This window comes from Lytechinus variegatus, chromosome 2 (assembly GCF_018143015.1).
Source record: "Lytechinus variegatus isolate NC3 chromosome 2, Lvar_3.0, whole genome shotgun sequence".
Taxonomy (NCBI): Eukaryota; Metazoa; Echinodermata; class Echinoidea; order Temnopleuroida; family Toxopneustidae; genus Lytechinus; species Lytechinus variegatus.
This window is the reverse complement of record NC_054741.1, coordinates 22818842-22841099: the sequence shown is the minus strand read 5'-3', so window position 1 is coordinate 22841099 and position 22258 is coordinate 22818842. Positions and strand designations below refer to the sequence as shown.

Below are 22258 nucleotides of genomic sequence, written 5' to 3'. Positions count from 1 at the left end.
AAATTCACAGAGAACATTTTTTAAGTATGTGTGCACACTATACTTGATTTCATAACAAGTACTTCAGGTGAGCACATGGGCAAAATTCACTGATTTATGCTCATTTTGGTGCAATTTCCAAAACAAGGAAATAAGAAAGAGTCAATTTTTTTTGTGAAACCTTTTATTTTGATTTTTTTAAATGGAAAGAATCATGAAGTGATATTTTCAAGATTTGAGTGCAACAAGGCAAAGTACAATACAATCATAAGATATGTTTTGTAAGTCTCTACAATGTAGGTACTTCATTACAATGTGCAAACCTGTAGGCATGGGACATATATAATCGGAAATCACATCTTTTAAAAATCATTATACAACAATGATTTTTTGTCTCGCAATCTACTATGGTCAACAAGGAAATTCGTGATCACTCTCGCAAAAAGTGTTCACTGGCTTTCTAGGAAATTCACGAATTTCACGAAATTCACGAATTCACGAATTTCCTAGAAATTCACGAAATTCACGAATTTCCTAGAAAGCCAGTGAACACTTTTTGCGAGAGTGATCACGAATTTCCTTGTTGACCATAGTAGATTGCGAGACAAATGAATACCCTCTAGCGATTATTTCAATCCGCAATAATGAACCTATTTAGTATTAATGATTTTTTGATTCAGCTGAACAGCTATCAACTCCAAGATAAAGAGAATAGAGGGAAAATATCTCCACCTACTACTTCTTGACAGTCACTGATGCCAGAAAAACAATCTGGCAAAGGAATTTATATTCCAAATCATTGTTGTACCATCAAAATTTGCAAAAACAATGCAGTGCAAATAACAGTTTTGTTGCCAAATTTGAAGTTCACTATGGATCACTGTAGCCTTAGAATCCTATAAAAGAAAAAAAAATCAAATTCAGAGCGTGACTTAACACAAGGCAAGGAGGTGCTCACCTCAAATGCTTTGCTGCCCTTGAAATTCCCATATTACCAACACATGAAGACAATATTTAAAGAATAATGCCATGCCCTCCTGAGAGCTTGGGCTGCCCCCGAAGATAACCCTCAAAGTACAGTAGACCTGTGATTGAAGATGCACCCCTCAATGATAGGTGTATGCATAGCGCCTATCAAGCTTGGGATGTCCTCTAATGGAGAGGTTGGGCGATGCACCTTGACTATGACTGGTAGCGGTAGAGGAAGTAGCTATGGTGTTCATGGATCCAGAGGGAGAGACCGGCGTGGAGCTAGGTGCCCAGACCGACGGTGCCCTCAAGGAGAGAGGATCACTCCACTGGGGTGTGAGAGGGGCATGGACATTGAGATGTTCTCTGGATGGTGACTGGTGGTGCCAGAGTTGGTTGGTGCTGCTTCCGAGACCACCCCCAGCGCCCCCTCCTGGTGGTGCACCTGTCCCGAGGGATGGGGGTTGAGGAGAGTTGGGTCTCTGCCAAACCATCTTGGGTGGCCACGTCTTGGTGCCTGTCTTGTCCTGGTGAGATCAGGAAGGGAAAGGAATTTGCTTACCATGGGGAAACAAATTGTTGCACAAATTGACAAAAGAATTAAATTTGGAACTTGGATCAAGTTGAAGAGTTTCCTGAAAAGAGTGAATTGTATGTTAGAAAGACATTTTGGCTGGCACCCCATTCTTGCTAGCACTTAGTCAAAATTTACTGGGAGCAAGCCAAGAATGAGTTTAATATTAGATGAAATATATTACTTGTTAACTGCTTATATCTGCTGATCGACATTTTAATCTTTGCAATATCGGGCATAGCTTGAATGTTGTAATGGGATCAAATGTCAAATCATCAGTCTGAAAATTCAAAATATAACTGATATAAAGCTACGATCTAATGTTATCATAAAAAATGTCAGCACTCTCCTTGTTTTGGTTTTCATTGCGGATTCGATACAAAGCTCACTGAATAATTATCACATTATCTTGCAACAACAAAAGTCATCCACAACATGAATATCATCAAACTTTATCTAGAATTCTACAGAATTGAAAATCAAGAGTATCTGTCAAAAATCGACTTACCGTTGGAATAACATCCAGATAGTGCATACTAGGTTCAGGGCTTGGACAGAATGGTTTGCCGTGTAAGGTATCTTCTCCGCTGCTGTGTCTTCTGATTGTAAGGTAGGGCAACAGGGTTTATAAGGTTAGGGTAGGTAGGAGATACAAGCAGGATACACAATGGAAATATCTTTTCTAAATTTACAAATGACATTAAAGATTTAAATTTAAAACTTCAGGCTTCTTTTAAGTCCAAGATTATGAGAACAGCAAAATTTTCATAATTTCTTGCCAACAGATCAATAAATGGTTCCATTCATTGATCATTTATGATTCATATTATTCATTACTTATCAAAAAGAAAGTATGAATTCGAAACAGAATTTACATATTATCTGCATATATGATATTTTTCAATCACCCCTCCCAAAAAAAAATTTAAAGAGCTTACAGCAAAGTTCATAGGTGGATAATACAAATATTACAAGCGCCTCATATTAAAAAGTTGTGTCATCAGTTTTTCATGCTGAGATTGATTTGATTAATCGTAAAAATTTGAGAGACGGGGCCCTGATACATGACATGATTTCTTTACCTTCTTGATACAGGAGTAAGTAGACCCGAGCCTGCAGGTGAGCTGTGCACCATGGACATGAGAGTATTGGGGTTCTCTCCACTGTTAGATGCTTCATCACTAGAACTACCAGAGTCATGAGCTGGGTTGGACCATGTGTTGTTTAGATTCTCATTCCTGATGACAAGATACAGGAGGCAATAATGCAAGATTGTCAAAAAAGTGGATTTCTGATAAGAGAGCAGTCAACAATGTAGGGGTGTTAAAGAGCTACATCAGTTGAGCTTTAGCAACTTTGCATTGTTTCATAAAGGTGTTCGCAAGTTATGCGTGACTCTAGACACCACTGGAACAGTGAACACAGCTACACTGGGACAAATCATTTAGCACAAGAATAAGTCATAAGTCGTTATGTGTAACATAAATCTTCATAAAACTGTCCAAGGTTGTTTTTTCGAACCTTAATGCCAACATTCAATCAAGCTGTGAGCTTTGATCTATATGGACGAAGATCAGGACAAGGCCTGTTGTAGAACTTAATGCTAGAACAGTCTGTTGACATTTCCTTTTTAATAGGTACCTTCTCCTAACTTGTGCATAAATCACAGATGGTAAGTCACACTTAGGTTTAGAAGAAATGCCTCATACCAAGTTTGGTACTTACATAGTTCAAATAGAAAATGCAAAATATACAGTGAACAGGAATGCAAGTCAGTATTGATAGTATTGATAGTAAGAGGCTGAAAAATAAATATTTTGAAAACAAAAATCCAAATATAAACTCAAACTTGCATTCCACAGCAACTCAAAGATGATAAAGAGTAACGTGCAATGACTACACTGATGTTTTTCACCTTTCAGGACCCATATCTGATGATGGCCAAGTCTTGCTCATAGGGCCTTCCTCTTTGACGCTACCAACGCTCCATTGCTGCTGTGTTTTCCCAATAGGCCTTGGAGAGAGCTGAGGTGAATGCCCAGGATGCTGCTGTTGGGCAACGTTCAGGTTGTCCCCGTAGCGCTTCGACCGCTTCCCCAGCTGGTTCATGGCCACGTAGTTGGCAAAATCTGCCTCGTTGTTGTTATCGAAAGACATCCTGCGTAGCGGCACCTGGTCCTGCTGGGCCTGGTGAGGGGAGGCTTGGTGGGGGAAAGCCTTCACGGGCCACATGCTGGAGTGCTGATCCTGGATGCGATCTATCAGATCACCCTCTTGGAAGGATGGGTTGTAGTTCCCGAAGCGGTTGCCGTTGTCGTTGGCATCGCTGCGTCCACCCCATCCGCTCCCACCTTGGCTGCTGGTACTACTAGAGCTTGAGGTCCGGGTGACGCTGTCATGAAAGGGCTTGTTGCCTTGGGTTCCTGGTTCCAGGTGGGAGGAGGATCTGGCCCTAACTCCAGACAGAAGATTCACAAGGTCAGCCAGAACAGAGTCAGAGGCTAGACCCTTCTTTGTCCTTGTCAAATCTATGAACAGAAAAAATAGGGTAAGGTAATATATTAAACAGCATCGCAAATGATTATTTCAGTATCAAGATTCAGGGTGAGTAAGAATAACTATGATAAATAGTCATTATCCTCACATCAATCTGAACCGCAATCTCTATCCCCACACTAACCATATGTGACATAATGCGACAAGAAAAAACTACTGTTAAAGGAGCCAGTCTCTATGCGCATTAAGTAATAACAACATTACAAATGGTTGAAATTGATTACAGTCAATATGTGACCCTTTACATGACAGGACCACAAGGCAACTCTTATTAAAACTACATTATGGGCCCTGTTGCATAAAATCACTATTGTGGCTTATTTACCATCCAATGGTATGGTAGCCATGCTCACCATCCAATCAAAATCATGGATTCTGTGGAATTTACCACTGAATGGAAAAGTTACAATAAACAAATATATCGCGCTTTGAGAAAGTATAATGGAATTATTCATCCAAGGGTGGTCTGGCAATTACTATAGTAGTTTTGGCGGTCCAACCGAAAATTAATAATTCCCACTACGCTTTTGAAGGAAACGCCCGATATATTTGTTTTCTATCCTACTTTTAATAACCAAAATCTATGTGCTGAGCTTGCAGAGTCCGGTTACTTGAGTTGAATGACCTACTTTTCCCTAAGCCACCGCGCTCAGCTAAACGCGGAATTAGTGCCTGCACCGACACATCACAAGACATGCCCAGGAGAGACAGCTCGCTGACCGGTGCGCACGAGAGTTCGGCTAAATATCCAGTTTTCTGAAATAATGACGTCAGAATATTAGTATAGCAAAATATTGAGGTCTGACATCACACAACATCATAGTTAAAATAAGTTGGTCACATGATGATATTTGAACCAATCACTATACAGGATTTAATCTCTCTACGGGGCCTAGAACCAATCTCACCATGTTGTCTCATAATGGATGTCTCCCAATGGTTCTTCTCATCTACAGGACTAGGTTCTGATGTGATGGTCACCGTTGGTCCTAGCATTGGGCTCTTACCATCATAGTCCTTGGGGTCAGACTTGATAACTTTCTCACCAGGCACCTAAAAAAAAATGAAATTGATATCTTAAATCTTGAATGAACGACAGGATATAAATGATCCATAAAATATTTGCCTCTATCTCACTATTTCTTACATTAAAATGTCAGCATTAGACATTATTTACAAGAATATTTCCTTGATAAATCAATCAAATATAATTCTAGAATCATTTGGAAGGAAATAAGCAAAAGTACCAGGTGTATCAGAGAAGACTTTGAGCCATCAATCCTCTTGTTCACTCTAACTAGCATTGATAATCTTTCAGTAGTCAGAACTAGCACCAATAAAAAATGTAATAGTATGTCTTTAATTCTCAAAAGTGATAGCATATACTGTAGGAAAAAAAAATGTTGACATTTATTAATATGGAGATGATTTTGTATATGTATAGCATCCCTTTGACATGTTTAAACATCACTACTCACCATCTTGATATTCTTTGGTCCATCAGAATCAGGAGTCTCTCTCTCGTACAGACTGCTGTTAGACGACATCGTGGATGACCCACTCGATATTGATGGCGAAGACAGCAAGCTGCTGCATGCCGTGTGGCTGGCGTTCCCCGGGCTGACCCCTCCTCCAACGACCGCTGCCTGGACTTCCAGCTGGCTGATAGGGAGGTAGAATGCCGACCGTGAGGCGTGGGCGGTGGTGGCGGAGGGAGGGGAGGATGACGCGGGCGTGGCCTTGCTGATGGGCACTCTCTGACGGAACTTTGAAACCAGCTTCTCGATGGTGCGCTTCATCCCGCAAGGTGAGGAGAGGCTGTCGGATTGGGTGGTAGAGGTCATCGAGGTGCTGGACATGCTGGTGTGCGGACCGGTCACCGTGATGGTGATGTCCTTCTTGACCAACTTCACTTGGATGATGGGTAAGGATATTCTTCTGCAGAAAATTGATGAGAATATGTAACACTTTTGTCAAATCAAACATTCAAAACTTTCAAGAAAAACTTATACGACATTGTCTTCTCGAGCAGAAAATCTCGAGCTCAAAAATTGACATCACATACTTTAGCAGTTTTTAAAGCGACCTTCAGATACTATAATCGGAGCTGCATTTAGGATATGTATGAAATGTTTTTAAGCACTAAATTTGGTGACAATGATCACTAAACTCCATTTAAGGAATGTCTTTTACAATGATCAATATGGCCTTCAGCCTGTTAAGTTCAAATTCATTTCAGTATAATACACATTTTCGAAAGATCTTACCCTGAGATATCTCGAGCATAGGGCTTAATAGGTTAACCAAATGAGGAATACACTTATCTTAAGGTCAAGATGGATTTCCTTTTCCTCCTTAATAGGGCAACTATCATTAATTGAGTTTTTATTCATTTTCATACTTGAAGAAAGATGAATCATAAGAGAAAAAATTACAAGAAATTGTCAACAGCCAAGTGATTTTGTTGTTTTCATCACATGGTCAATTTCGAGTGTAGGATGATTAGCCAAGGCATCAAGAGACCACCTACCTTCTCTCTACCACATCTAATAGATCAATCTTGGCTGAATAGACCACTTCACACGCTCCGAGCCCAGACTGTGACTGCTGCTGCTGCTTCTGTCGCTCAGCCTGCTGACTTGATCCAGTATTGTTATTGTCCTGTACATCGGGACTAACCCCTTGGAGACCAGCTCCGCCCACCATCACCAAGTCCCATAACGATGGTACCTCTATTACAATTGCTCCTTCCTGTGAAGTGACCTGAGCATACCTCTTGTACGGCTCAGCCACCTCAGCTGCACGGGCTGTAACCTAGGATCGTGAAGGCAATGCAAAGCATCGATTAATACACAAATAGCGAATAGGCATGAGTGCGATGGTGTGAGATTTCGCATGAGGTGAAAGAAAGATGCTCTATTCAACAAGGCGTTAGCCCGGTTGAATAGAGAGTCTCTTTCTTTCACCGAATGCAAAATCTTGCACCATTGCACGAATAAGAATATTCGCTCTTTGTGTTGTAAAACGCCTCGGAATTTATCGAAAATATGAAAAAACATGAGTTTTTCCCTGTAGCAATCTATGCACGGTACATTTTGGATGGTACGTCGATTGTGTGCAACGGTACGAACGTTTGACATTCAGCCTCCCATTTGCTCGCGTACAACAAGCTAAGTAGGCACTGTACAATGACTCTTTCTCATAATACTACTATTATATACAATGCTACCCCCCCTGAATTCAATTGTAGTATATCGCTTATACAAGGCTCCACATTAACTTTTTTTGGTGGTGGCCCGTTCGGGCCACCAAAACCTTCAAATAATTTTTTTTGGTGGCCCAGCAGTAAAGTTTGGTGGCCCGAAAAATATAAAGAAAAACATTAATTAGAATGAATAAAACAAACTTCTGAAATATTCTGCAGTAGCTACCACTATTCTTTGTACATCGTGTATGTAAATCATGCTTGCTATTATTTTTCTTTGCTTATTTTGTGGTAATATATAAATTGTTCTATCATTGTAAATATGAGTGAAAGAGAATAAAAGAATTGTCTTGTTCCCAGGTTGTGTGGACTTGTAATCTCCATATAGGCACACACTCATGATGGTAAAGTAAATAAATAGTGCACATAGCAAACTCTGATTTACAAAACAATGATTTTTCCTTTCTTCCTTTTTGATCGTAAAACCTAGATTGTGCAGGCCCCAAATCCAGATTATTTTCTCTTTTCCAGCATATTATAGCAGGAGAAAAACACAGAAAAATATGCTGCAGAATTAGAACAATGTATAAAAGGGGGAAATAAACAAAAATATTTTTAGAATAGTATATTGAAAAAAAGAAAACAAAAATTGTAAAATGAATAAGTGAAATGAAACAAAAGAAAAAATGGAGAAAGAAAAAACAAAGAACAGGAAACAAAATTTGAGAAAAAAACAAAAGAAAATTTAAGAAAAATGAATAAGACAAAATTATAAAAAATGGGGAAATTATTATTATCAGTATTCAGTAGAAACATATTCTTTAATCAGACATATTCAATGGGAAGGGGTATGAATGGTTTAATCACTAAAAAAAATTTAAAAAATAAGAAAACAGCAAAAGTTATCTGGAAAAAAACAGTGAGAAAATTCCTTCCCTATATTTGACAAAATGATGGAAAAATTCATATTTCATATCAATGAAATGCCTTCCCAAAGTATTTACTTCCTTAAGAGTGGTTTAAGAAGTCATTTATAAACAAGAAAGAAAGAAGCTGTCTATTTATTTTTGGCTAGAAGAGACACAGCTTCGAAAGAAACCAACTATCAACATACATACAAATGCACATGTGGGACTATGATGTACTCACCTATGTGTTTTATGTGTATTGATGCATTTGGAAATCGGTCTTTTTGAGTCAAAAGAGAGGTCATAATTCCTCCTTTTAATGCTTGCAAATAATCGGGTTTCAGTAATACGGACTGTAGAAGGACATTTCATTGGTGTAAAATGAAACTTTGACGTAGCTTTTCAAAGTTCTGGGGAATATTTCTTAGCAGTAACATTTCGTATCGTAGCTCCCTGAGTCTGAATAGTCTGCTAGCGCACAGCTGGCTGCAGTGGTTTCATGCATGCAAAGCTCAGTCAGACAGCCGGCACGGCCGGCTGAATAATAGTTACTGTATGCTAGCCGTAGGCCTACATACAGTCATGACTATGCAATCTTTGTGTGTGTGTATTTGTGTGTAGATTAACAAAAAAGGCGCATGACGAATTGGCTTGCAAGGTGAACTGTAGAAAGTTGATAAATGCATGCAAAATCGGGATAAAAATTGCGCTACTTTGAAAATTATTGGTTGCCCGATTCGGGCCACCAAACCTTAACATTTTTTCAATAATGGTTGCCCGAGATGAATTTTTGGTGGCCCGGGCCACCGCTAATGTCGAGCCTTGGCTTATAATTTCTGAATGTCTATTACAATTGAATTCCTGACAGGGTCTTTAAAAGCCTGACAATGTGATCATTTCACGGAATCCAAACATTTGGTAAGGAATACATATTGGTAACTTAAACAAGGCAAAAGCAATTTTGTGTCTCGCCCACTTATGAAAATAACCAGAAATATTGTGATTTGCGAGGGCACACAAGAGAATTATGTTGAAACTTCATTGTGAAATGACTGGGATGGAATAACACTTGTCATAAGAGCCTTGCACATAAACTTTAATGTTGACCTGAAAATGACCTTTGACCTTACCATGTGACCTCCGACTGCAGCATAACGGTAACTTACGGTTGCGGAGTTAGGTGTCATAAGAGAGTCTTGCATGTAAACTTTAACGTTGACCTCAAAATGACCTTTGACCTAACCATGTGACCTCCAACTGCAGCATAACATGCAGGTCCCCCAAGTCCATCTACCATCCAAGTTTGGTTGAAAAGTGACTTACGGTTGCGGAGTTGGGTGTCATAAGAGAGTCTTGCATGTAAACTTTAATGTTGACCTGAAATAACCTTTGACCTTACCATGTGACCTCTGACTGCAGCATAACATGCACGTCCCCTAAGTCCATCTACCATCCAAGTTTGGTTGAAAAGCGACTTACGGTTGCAGAGTTAGGTGTCATAAGAGAGTCTTGCATGTAAACTTTAACGTTGACCTGAAAATGACCTTTGACCTTACCATGTGACCTCAGACAGCAGCATAACATGCAGGTCCCCCAAGTCCATCTACCATCCAAGTTTGGTTGAAAAGCGACTTACGGTTGTGGAGTTATGTGTTATTACAGGTTTGTGACGGACGGACAACGAACGGATGACGGACGACATTTGGATCCCTAAGTCTCGCCTTCACCTCTGGTGGGCGAGACAAAAACAGAAGTGACACAATCAACAGAACATTAAAAGTATACACAATCACGAGAGTGGAATCTAATGAAAGTAATCTAATCTTTGGTAACTTCAAATCAAATATACTTTGAATATGCTGAAGAGCAAAAAGTATAGTTGGAAAGCCTTATCACTCCTGATTTTCCCCAAGAAACAAGATGGTTTCTAATCTGCAAGCAGTCAAAATGTTTGCCTCTGTCATCTCATTCCCATTCTACCACCTGTTGTAAAATAGACCAGTTCGTAGTTACTTCATGGACAATTTTGGTCAAATGACCTTTCATTTCTTTCATTATGATAGGCAGAGTTCTAGCAAGATATTACAAGTATGCATTAGAGTACTTAAGCATGATGAAGAAAATAAATCGACCAGTTGACTAGAATAGCACACCAATGAAGACTATATGAAAGCATTTGTTGCAATTCTACTTTGAATGCATATTATAGCATGCTGTACAATGTACTTGGCAAACTGTGAAATACCAGTCGTTCATGGACGTACTGTTGTCTTTTGTGGATGTAGATGAAAAACACAATTCAAAAGAATATATGAATAATCAAGACATCAACGTTGGTGCTTATCTCATTAAATTTTAAAGCACCATGTCACTTTAGTACCTATGACCTTCCTCTGATCATGCGCTGAATCTTCTGATCATGCACAGAATGGAACTATGAACTGGCTTATTGGGAAGAATTGGATGTCCTTAAAGATAAATTCCAGTTCTGGTAATGATCTCAAAATGACTTTTCAAAGAATCTACTATAATGACCACCCAAGTGTCTGTTTGTATAAGAAATATGTGCCAAAGGATTCTGGAAGAAATTGTGTAATTGCTGAGAAAAAAGCAAAATAAGCGCGGATTCGGTCACTTCCATCGGGTCTTTATTCCAGCAATAATAATACACTGTCCCACGTGTGCCTATCTGTGTTGGTGATCTTCAGTGTGAACATTTTTCCATGTAGATTTCAAGATTTCACAAAGTTCAGTTTATGTAACTGTACCAGATCTAGATCCTCGATGATATACTGACAATTAAGCCTGGTTTTACAGACTTTCTCATGAAATCAGTGTTTACTGTAACTACTGGCATTTCTCTTTATATCACAAATTTGATTCATAGATTCCTACTGACTGGTACTTACCACATACGCTCTTCCAAAGAGAAGTTGAACTGCTGTCTGACTATGAAGATAAGCTAATGATGAACATGCATGACTAACAATCTGTGCTGTAATAGACTGGACATCTACCATTAAACCTAGGTGGGTTGCAAGCTCTTTCACAAGGTTCTTGATGGTTTTCTACAGAAAAAAAGAGCAGAAAATACACACACATGGAAGTAGAGATTTCCTTTGTATTTAATATCAAAACATGGATCTAATGATTCAATCGTGCTTTGATTAGTTTGTAAAAATCATCTGCTAAGAATATGTGCTCAATTCCAAACCAGACAACTCTTTAATATTTTACATTTTACAATAATAGAGAGAAAAAGAAAAAAAAAACAATCTAGAGTCAATCTGGACAAATTGAATGGGCTTAATCATGACTGCCAAGTGATTTTAAAAATACATTTTGACTGAAAAAAATAGTCATGTGACCTGTTCAAGATATATCATTTCAAGAATCAACCTTTAAAGCTCTTTAATGTCATTTATTTAGTTATTATTTTTTCATGTGTACCCACATCATTTACAATCACATACATGAGAATACAATGATACAAAATTATTATATGAAGACAATATTACATTCAAAAAAATATCACAAAATTTCTCATTAATAGAAATACACAGGTCTTGCAACATAAACTCGAAGCTAGGGTCCTTACAAAATCATTATTTATACTGAAAACTGGTGAAAAGGTATGCATATAATTATAGAGATTGTCAATGTATGAAATTCCTTTATAGACTCGTTTGTAACATTTATTGGAATAAAGGCCGAAGATTGTTGTACCATTTTGATGTTGAAGTCCTCCTCGACGTTGGACGTCTGCCTGCAAAGCGTCCCATCGACCTGAAGGGTTGTAGTCTTGAGCTCCCTACACACTGCCTCAAACCATTCCTGCTGGTTAACTTGAGGCTCTGTCTGACCTACTGTAGTCTGGTTACCTATGCCTAGGAAGAGAGAGAGGGGGAAGAAAGAAAGAGAAGGGAAAAGAGGGTGGGGGAAGAGAAGAGGGAGGGGGGCATGGGTGAGAAAGGGAGGAGGGAGAAAGATAGGGATCGCACGCGAGAGAGACAGATAGATGGATAGAGAGGGGAAGAAAATCAGGTATTTGGAGAGAAATCAAGGAAATTATGAAGAGAGAAAAGGAGGAATAAGATAGGATAAAAGACAAAAAAAAGAGAGAAACAGGACACAGATATTAACAGAAAGAAAGAGAAAGAAAATGAAAAGTGGAGATTAACAATAAGTACCAACTGAAAACTTTACAGTTTTTTTTATGAAACAAAAGTAATCTAATGAGTATTGAAGAAACTACAAAAATCAAACCAAACTATACTTCCGAGATTTGAGATTATGAAAACAAAATACATTCACGCGGCTAAATATGAATAAACCTGAATAGTGTGGGAAGATTAAGTTTTTTAGAAAAAATCCAAGGTATGATGATTTCATCCCACACCAGGGGCCCGTTGCAGAAAGAGTTGCAATCAATTGCAACTCTAAAAATCATGCGCAAGTCCCAAATGCGCGTTGGTGATTGGTCGAAAATCAAATTGCGCATGATTTTTAGAGTTGCGATTGATTGCAACTCTTTCTGCAACGGGCCCCTGATTAAATAAAACCTCATTCTGGAGGTGATAGTTGAGTGTTTATTAGTTGTGAGTATCAAGAAGCCTTAATCACTTTAGCTTGTTTATCTATCCAAATTCTTTTTATCTTGGGTAAATGACCATCCTTTCTCAACTTTCTCTTCCTAACAAAACAAGTTGATTAGATGGCTAAATGTTCTTGTGATTTGATATGCAAATCTTTGGTGAGGGACAAGGGAAACAAAAGGAAAGGTAATTCAGTTTGCATTGAATGAACTATAGATAGAATCAAATTGACATAAATATGAAGACATTTGATTGTAAAAGACTAAAATTCCCTTTTTATTAAAGATGAAACTTGGATAGGGGTAATGTGACTCATTTCTTTAACGTTGATGCATGTCTATGAATTTTACATCTGCGATAATGTACTTTAAGAAGATATAATAAATTTTATGATAAAGCAAAGCCCTTCATTACCTGGGGCCCATAACACAAAGCTTTGCAATGACCCCAGAACATATTTTCATGACTGATTGCATTGATTACGATGCACAATCGATCGTGAAAATAAGGGATACGATTAATTGCTAACGTTCGTGTTACAAGACCAAGGACTAACATGGACTAAGATTGATCCTGATTGTAAGATTGATTGCATTATATGCCTAAAGGTAATTCAACTCTCTGAGAGTTGCTATGATGGCAAGTCTTGCTGGAATGTCAACTACTACGACAACAGTAAAAACTCTGCATCTTGATTGGCTCTTCCAATGAAAGTTGATATTCTAGCAAGAGGTGCTATCATATTAACATTTTTTATGACATAGGGCCCTGAGGCCCATTTTATAAAGGACTTACAACTGTTGTAACATTGCCATTATGGCAACTACCATGGTACAGGGCTCAGTAGCCAATCATAATCACGGTTTCCATGGTAGTTGCAATAATTGCAAAGTTACCATAGTTTTTATAACTCTTTAATGGACTGTTTCATTTGATAATAAATCCATAGCTGATTTAAACTGATTTTTACCCATGGCCATAGCGGCTAATTGGCTGCTCCCATGTCTATTAATGATGTCCTGTGCTTCACTAGGCATACAGCATGAGCGAAGGAGCATCGAAAGGCATTGCAGGTGCAGGTGAAACCCACCAAGTAGAGCAAAGCTTGTCTGGGGCAAGATGGCAATCTCATGTTTGTAGATCTGTCAAGTCAATTGGAATAGAGAGAAAACATAGATACTTTAATAGTGGTACACAATAGCGTCTAGAAATATTAATGAAGGTGATTAATATTCTCTGCCCTATCATGAAATGAAAATAGCATTGCTTTCTATTCATTGCTACATTATGTTGTTGCCATGACAACACAGTACCCAACACAATAAAAATATGTCGTGCATGTCTTCACCCCAACGCTAATGTGTGCATCGTGTCTTATTACCATTGGGCAAAAACCTTGGAAGTAGTTTGCTCCACAAAATTTTTCATGGATTATGTTTTAGGTTTTACCATCACAACGCAGTACTGACCCAATGTGTCTTGCCTTTCTTCACCTCAAGACCACTTTGTGTGCTTAGTCTCATGAGTATTGGACAAAGAAGTGAGGAAGTAGTTTCATATGTGATTTTTCAAAGAACAAAATGACTGCCCACTTGAAATAAATCAATACATAATTAATTTTCAAAAATGGAGGCTGTACTAATCAGTTATAAAACCCCTCTAAATTGCTACAAGAATTTGAAATAAATTTATTCTGCAGTACATTGATGGAATATCATTCTCATTAATGACACTCAATGACTCAATATCATCTCTTCTTTAACCATACAGTAGCTGGCATGCATTTATACTCATCACCCGAACCCTTTAACTTCATTATATCTGAATTGGGTACATGTATATCAGGCATATTATTTGGTCTTTAGTTTGTGTTTACATACAGACTTCATGAACTCTGTAAATTTCTGTGCTGCTACCTGTACAGATTCAATATGACCTTATCAAAATCCAATTCCTGATGTAATGAAACCAATGAACTTTAAAAACGGGTATTTGTCAACAACAAACAGTTTGGAAAATTGGCGTTCGAACTTCGAGACATGTGTAGAGATGGACTGCCCACTTGAAATAAATCAACAGAACTTATTTTCAAAAATGAAGGATGAACTAATCAGTTATTAAAAATGAAGTTATATACTTTATACATCTTTTAGAGGGCAGTAGACATGACTTCCTAAAATTAATTTCTTTTCTTCATCTGGCTTAATTGACTTCAACCCAATTGAAACATCAAACTCAAGTTAAAAAGCTTCCTGATTTCAAAACCACCCACATGCCAAACTTTATCCCTAATATTTGAAGTTGGATTAGTGTAATCTAGAATATCTTTCGCAACCTGGATTTATGCCTGCAATAATTGCTCTACTTGATGTGTGTCTTTCATAACCTGCACATTCAGTGTGATGAGAGCAACACATCTTAATTGTTGATATACATCATGCACTTCCCTCATCTGACAAGACAATAATCCACATCCAGCAATTTTAAACCAATACCATTCTACATTCATTGGAGTTATTCTTTCCTTACTTTCGGATGTGAGGATTATCACTCGTTGAAAGAGAAAAAAAAATAATAACACAAATATACAAAGGGTCAAAGGGCTAGTCATCCCAAAATGTCAAAAAAAATATCCCCTCTGAATTGCTATATAAGAACAATGAAATACAGTTATTCAGCAGAACATTGATGGAATATCATTCTCATTAATGACACTCAATGACTCAATATCATCTCTTGTTTAACCGTAGCTGGCATGCATTTATACTCAGCACCCAAACCCTTAACTAACTTCATTATATCTAAATTGGGTATATCAGGCATTTTATTTGGTCTTTAGTTTGTGTTTACATACAGACTTTATGAACTCTCTATATTTCTGTGTTCCTACCTGTACTGATTCAATATGACCTTATCAAAATCCAATTCCTGATGTAATTGAAACCCATCAACTATAAAACCAGGTAATTTTAAACAACAAATTGGCTTTCAAACTTGGAAATATGTGTACAGATGTCAACCAGACTTGAATTAACTCCTAAAATTCATAAAGGTAACCAAAATATGTGTAATGACCCATTCTTTTGAAAATTGCATAGTTTGACTTATTCTAGTCTCTGATGCACTAATAATAGTCACTCTGCCAATAATGCAACAATGATGGCAACATTGCTCAATAATCAATACAATCTCCAATCATGTTTCTTTCTGAACTTCGGATGACAAGTTCACCAGATAAAGATAAGGGTGGTTTTGGAAAATGTTAAACATAATCACTGAAAGATTTTTCAATTTTTTTTCTTCACAATATTAATAGATAACATAGAGTTTCAGATGAAGGATTAGTCCCCATACGTCCTTATGCTCGTAATAAGATGCAATACAGCTGGGTAATGAATTTATGTGTAGTCCCTTATATTCATTTATTTACCATTATCTCACAAATTCTAAAACCTTTATATGGAATACACCAACTCTTGATGTATCACAACAAGCCTTTCACAAATATTTTAACATAATAATCCGCTTTTATATAGCGCTTAATACAGAACGACGTGTCTAAAGCACTTTACAGATATATTATTACCCGGTCATTGGATTCAATCAGCCGTTCCTGCACACAATGTGTGCACATCCTCCACTCCCTGGGGAGTATTTCAGTCAGTCGCCGGAGAGGCGCACACAGTACTGGACAAGCTACAATGACTTTTACATCCTACCGGGTACCTATTTAGCACCTGGGTTGAGAGTGGCAAGGTGTGGATTAACACCTTGCCAAAGGACGCCAGACCGCGGTGGGATTCGAACACATGACCCTCTGTTTACAAGGCGAGAGTCAGAACCACTACACCACAGCTCCTCCACATAGTTTTGTCCATAAAACAAATTTACGTTTAGTGTATCGTTTTATGAAGAGGCATGGGGCCTGTTTTAAAAAAAAAAACACAGATGTATAGATACTATATTATCATGATAACAAGGTTTAGCATCCAATTAACATGAAGGATAACATGAACAGAGCCAAATCTAGCCAAGATCGACACAATATCATTTCAGGGGCTATACTGTTTTTGCACTATATTTGGCCTCTCAAAACTATCGTGTCTAATCCGGCTAGACTCGTGCCTAAACACGACGGTTATCATTCAGAGAAGAATGTGGAGCGTTGTGACCCAGTGGATAAGTCTTCTGACTTTGAAGCATAGGGTCGTGGGTTCGAATCCCATCCATGGTGTAATTTCCTTCAGCAAGAAATTTATCCACATTGTGCTGCACTCAACCCAGGTGAGGTGAATGGGTACCCGGCAGGATTCATTCCTTGAATGCATGAGCGCTGAAAGGCAGCTCGAGCTAAAGCCGGGGTAATAATAATAACGCGCCTTGGAATAGAATATTTCTAGATAGATGGTGCTATACAAATGCCTATTATTATTATTATGAAAAAGGCACCTGGTAACATCCATACAGCACTGCATAACACTTGACATGCCATATGGATGGGAGACATTTCAACACATACCACTTATGTATGCTTTTGAAATCAAATCCATCATGCATTATAAGAGGAACTGTTGAAATTCCAAAACATTCACCAAAATTTATGTACACATGGAAATCCGTACAAAAGGAATGTTATCAGACGGCACTAAATTTTCAATAAAAGAAACAATGATTTTATGTGTGCGTTTTTAGAAAAGTAAATTTTTACTACAGTGCGTATCAAAAAAGTTTACACTTTGAAAAAGCTCTGGGAATTAAAAAATATACAACATGTGGGTAATTTTTTCACATATAATCTTTGGTTTGGGTCTCATCTATCTAATGAAAGTAAAAGTTTTGACAGAATGTTACACTTGAGTGAGCACTGTCTATTTTTGTAAAGCTCGCAGAAATCTGTTTGCGCAGAAATGCTCGTTTTCACGCAGTGTCAAGGGGAAAGGGAGAAATCAAACTTACCCTGCCACACATTTTTCCTACATTTCCCTTGCACTTTTAGTCAATTAAGATAAAACAGACACATTCAAGCATTTTTAAACAAATTTGCCACCCAAATTGAAATTTCAACACTTAGTAAGCACAACTTTTACCCTTTTTGTGCCAGCTGGATCTGAGGACATAACTGAATCTAAACAAAAGTTTACATCAGACATCTCCAGCACTTTTTCACTAAGTTTCTGTTATTTAAAGTGGGTTGACATTTAATTTTTCATTTAATACTTGTTTCTCCACACTTTTCCCAAGCTTGACAATGATTAAAAAAATGAAAATCAAGCCTAATTCATTTTATGTAAATCACAGCTCAGTGTAAATCAAATATCGTCTTGATGGCCTTGGTGTGTGGGGGAGTGGGGCGGGGTGCAATGCACTCTTCGAAGTTAAAAAAGGTCAAAGATATCTTAAAATCAATTTTACTTGCTAAATTCTACGTGTTCTTCATGAAAAAGGTTTACTTTTATTCGCATAGCTATTTTAAAGTTCTGCGCAAATCATTTTTCACTAACTTTTCAAAAGTAAGTGGTGCTCACTCAAGCGGAAATATTTTTCGATAGTTATATCGTCATTTGCTTAAATGCATCTGTACCAATGTTTAAATGTGGAAAAATCTTCAGGATATTACAAATTTATAATTTTACAGGGTTTTTTCAAAGTGTAAACTTTTTTTTGATACGCACTGTAGAAAAGAACAGTGGTCAGTTGCACAAAAACCATCAAATCAAATGCAAAGACCTAAATCACTCTCAGATCTCATAGCATGAAAATTGTCAAATTTTTATTCGAAATTAGGAAAGTAAGCTCTTAATGACTGGATGACATTTCCTGGAGAATAATGATCATTGAAATAATATTTTGTCATTTCTTATCTGATGAAAAATTTTATCCATCCCATGAAATAAAAAAGAAAAAAAAAATTGCTGGGTTTCAAGCATTCCCACACAATATGTTTGTAAAAGTTATCTGAGTAAAATTTTCAACTCATGCGTTGGTTTGAGAATTACCAATTTCAATGTTTGGTATTGCTATTATTCATTAATTGAAAAAAAAAAAAAAAAAATCAGCTTTAGCAGGCCATGTGATCGTGATTTCAGTTTTCTACCAACAAAAGCATTTCGGTACTTGAATATGGTATTTTCCGAAACATAAAAGCTCAAAATACAACAATTTTCACTTTCCCAAACTTTGACTTTAAGTTAAGGCAGAGTAGATGTCATGGAATCCTACAAACCATTGATTGTGATTCTAGTTTTCTCCTAGCTTCCATTAGCTTAGGATCATCCTGACTGGACTTCCCTCTCTCAGTCTCCAGGAGATTGACTTCATCTGATGTCAAGCTATCACCGCGTCGGAGTGATCTCGTCAGCTACAAACAAAACATAAGATTTTAAAAAAGGCCAGTAATATTGTAATCTTTATTTTCTTTATCATTAGTAATGTACATGCTCATGCTGAAAGCTCCCTGTATAGTGCAAATGGGTAGAGCAAGTTTGCACAAGATAGGGTCATGATTTTGTTTCAATCTCATTAATGATATATTGTGACTAAAATATACTGCTTGGAAAATAATCACATATACTGAATGGGAGCTTTAATAGTAGGAAAGTGGTTTAATTTCCAAAACTGTAAGTCATACGACTATCAAGCTCATTTCCTTTTCATGTTAATATTCTCGGGGAAGCTATCATAAGTAAAACATGACTGAATTTAAGTAGGTCATATTTGGTCTACACAAGGAGGCCTATGGTTCACTAACTGACCGCTTCCTTTTTCTAATAAAGTTAAATGCAGATTCATGGAGACAGTCTATTTTATGATGCATTAATTAGGCAGATACAAACCAATAGCGCCATCTCGAGTCCTCGACTACTCATAACCTGGCCAGTTTCCATACCCATAATGCTAGTGTAGTCTAGTAATACAGACCTACCTGAATGATAACATGCTATAAATTAACTACTCAATATATTCATACTGCAATAATTATGTTACCAAGCAGCAAAACGATTACTTTTCCTCTCCAAACATTTTAGTTTCTATACAAATACAATTAAAGGTCAATTTATTCTCTGTAGTATCGTTAGTAGATATCTGAATACATATATATTTCAAAACTGTATGTTATAACACACAGTCAATGAGAGACCACACATAATTCACTCCCCCTTTAAATACCCTTTTACCAACCATAAGACATTCTAACTGTATCGAATATAACATAAAATATGTATGCATGTAGCTGTATTTTAGTTGGGCTTGTTTGGTCTCCACTACACAAGGAGGGTTGTGGTTAACCAACTAACCACTCAATTTCCTTATTCTTCTAAATAAAAGGAGTGTCTGATTAGAATAGGAAAAGTCTTCAACAAGAAACTAAGGGAGAGTTCACTCAGATATCATTGTGGAATTGATTTCATAAATAGAAAAATGTGGAAAACAGGTCAGTGAAAATTCTAACGATTTTTAAAATACAAAAAGTTGCACTTGAACAAACAAAAAATAACAATATCTAGTATTCATATGATACAGTATCTTCAAGAGTACATATCAATATGCTTTAGATTATAAAAAATGTTCTAAAACTCAGATATTCTCTCATACCTCTTTAAAAAGTTTTAAAACCCAATTACATCTGGGATCTGGCTACCCATAGAAGGGTCATAAATCTAAACTTTTGGTAATTTTTGTTAAATGTCTTTGTGACTATGCAGTGAGAGCTACATGTACCTTAAAGTAGCCTAAATGATGGCAAATTGCCAATTCGTCAACTGCCAACTCGTCCACTCACCCCATGGTCTACCTTCATTTCTAATGCCATCAGCATTTCTTCTAACAACCATTTGGTCCAATCATCACTTTGTCAAATTACCAGTTTGTCTAAGACCATTTCGTCTTATAACCATTTGATCTAATATCCATTTTATTTTCATTCATTTTGCCCAATTCACACTTAGTCTAATTAGACCAAATGGTATATGGACTAAATGGCTATTGGACCAACTAGTTTTAGATGAAATGGTGAGTGGATGAGATGGCAGTTAGACTGTGTGGATATTGGACAAACTGATGGTAGACCAAGTGATAGCAGAAGAGTTGGCAACTGGACGAATCGGCATTAGACCAGATGAATACAAACCTACATGACATGTTCCCTTGTGTTTACTAGCTTCCCAGTCTCATTGTAATTGTCAAAAGACACAGTACCAAAGGTACAAAGTGCCCCTCCCTCAAAAGGTAGATAAATCAAACATATATATCATAAAAGATTTATATCACAATTGGCTACCCATAGTTATTAGTCCATTACTGATTTTTAAACCATGGTTTAAGATTAGAACTCAGCATTGTACCTGTGCAGCAGACATCCATGACGAACAAGCATCCCTGACTTCTGGTTGACACTCTTCACCAATGAAGAGATCTTCTAGTTCTTGATAACGACTCAGAGGTGCATGAAGGTCAGCCGCAGTCTGGAAGAAATGATACTGGGTCTGCAGCATCAGCAAGAAACAACGGGCCAAAGTCTGGATAGAAAAAGGGGGGATTTTGAAGAGGGAAAAATAAGATAATTTAATTTACTAGACTTATACACTAAAATGAAGGATGATTCCAAGACTGGTTGAAGATTCATTCAAGGGCCTCCTGGATCCTGTTGCATAAAGTTACTATTATGGTAACTTTGCCATCCAATGGTAACTACATGTATCTATGGTTACAATGCTAAACAGCCAATCAGAATCAAGGATTTCAGAAAGTTACCATTGGATAGCAAAGTTACCATAATGGTATAATGCACATTATAACAAGTTCTAAAGGTAACAAATGTAGGTAATTATTCTAATGACGAAGCATAATGATGATTAATGCCTACTAAAGGGTACTAGTAAACCTAATATGAAAGGAACCCGGGTCCCCAGAATACAAAATCACCCCTGCTCCGAGTAATGACACATCCTTTGTATCACAATTTACAATACGAAACCTTTCCAGCTTTACAATAAATATTACATTTTTATGACCAACAACAAGCTCAAATGAGACTACAGATCCACATTCTACATGCACACTGTAGGGTAAAAAAAATTGTAATTTGAACACATCACAAGACAACCATTACCACATTTTACCAGCATAAAGAAACGTGTACAAACATGTAAACTCAGCTTATTTCTGGTTTGAATGAACAACTATGAGGTCCATTTACATCCAATTCAAAATATAACTGCAATCCTTCTCTTTAAAAATGTACATAAGAAAAAAATTAAATGATATCAATTCTACTTTTGACATTAGCAATGTTATTGTATTAAGTGCCACTTGCCATTCCTATTTCAAAAATTATTCTTTCTTTCCAAAGTGTTACTCAATTCAAAATTGGTTACAAATTGAATTAAATTTTAACATGTAAAAAGAATAAAATATGTCACACTGTCAACATAATAGGATTACATTTTTTACTTAAAATATAAAATAGACTCGA

At 37.1% G+C, this 22258-nt stretch overlaps 1 protein-coding gene across 2 annotated transcripts in view; it reads right to left on the bottom strand.

The window, feature by feature from the left end:
- Positions 1-671: 671 nt before the first annotated feature.
- Positions 672-22258, bottom strand: part of LOC121407599 (granule associated Rac and RHOG effector protein 1-like) — a 43399-nt gene continuing 21812 nt past the window's right edge. The window contains exons 3-14 of one of the 2 annotated variants that reach the window (XM_041598748.1): positions 21129-21302; positions 19010-19144; positions 13757-13928; positions 11918-12078; positions 11101-11259; positions 6609-6892; positions 5557-6016; positions 4987-5131; positions 3438-4050; positions 2605-2760; positions 2031-2118; positions 672-1475 (exon numbers count right to left, since the gene is read on the bottom strand). In XM_041598748.1, the coding sequence (XP_041454682.1) occupies positions 1086-1475; positions 2031-2118; positions 2605-2760; positions 3438-4050; positions 4987-5131; positions 5557-6016; positions 6609-6892; positions 11101-11259; positions 11918-12078; positions 13757-13928; positions 19010-19144; positions 21129-21302 (2937 nt within the window). In that variant the 3' untranslated portion in view covers positions 672-1085. Of the gene's footprint in view, positions 1476-2030; positions 2122-2604; positions 2761-3437; positions 4051-4986; positions 5132-5556; positions 6017-6608; positions 6893-11100; positions 11260-11917; positions 12079-13756; positions 13929-19009; positions 19145-21128; positions 21303-22258 lie in introns of both variants that reach the window. The other variant, XM_041598747.1, reaches the window with a different exon arrangement.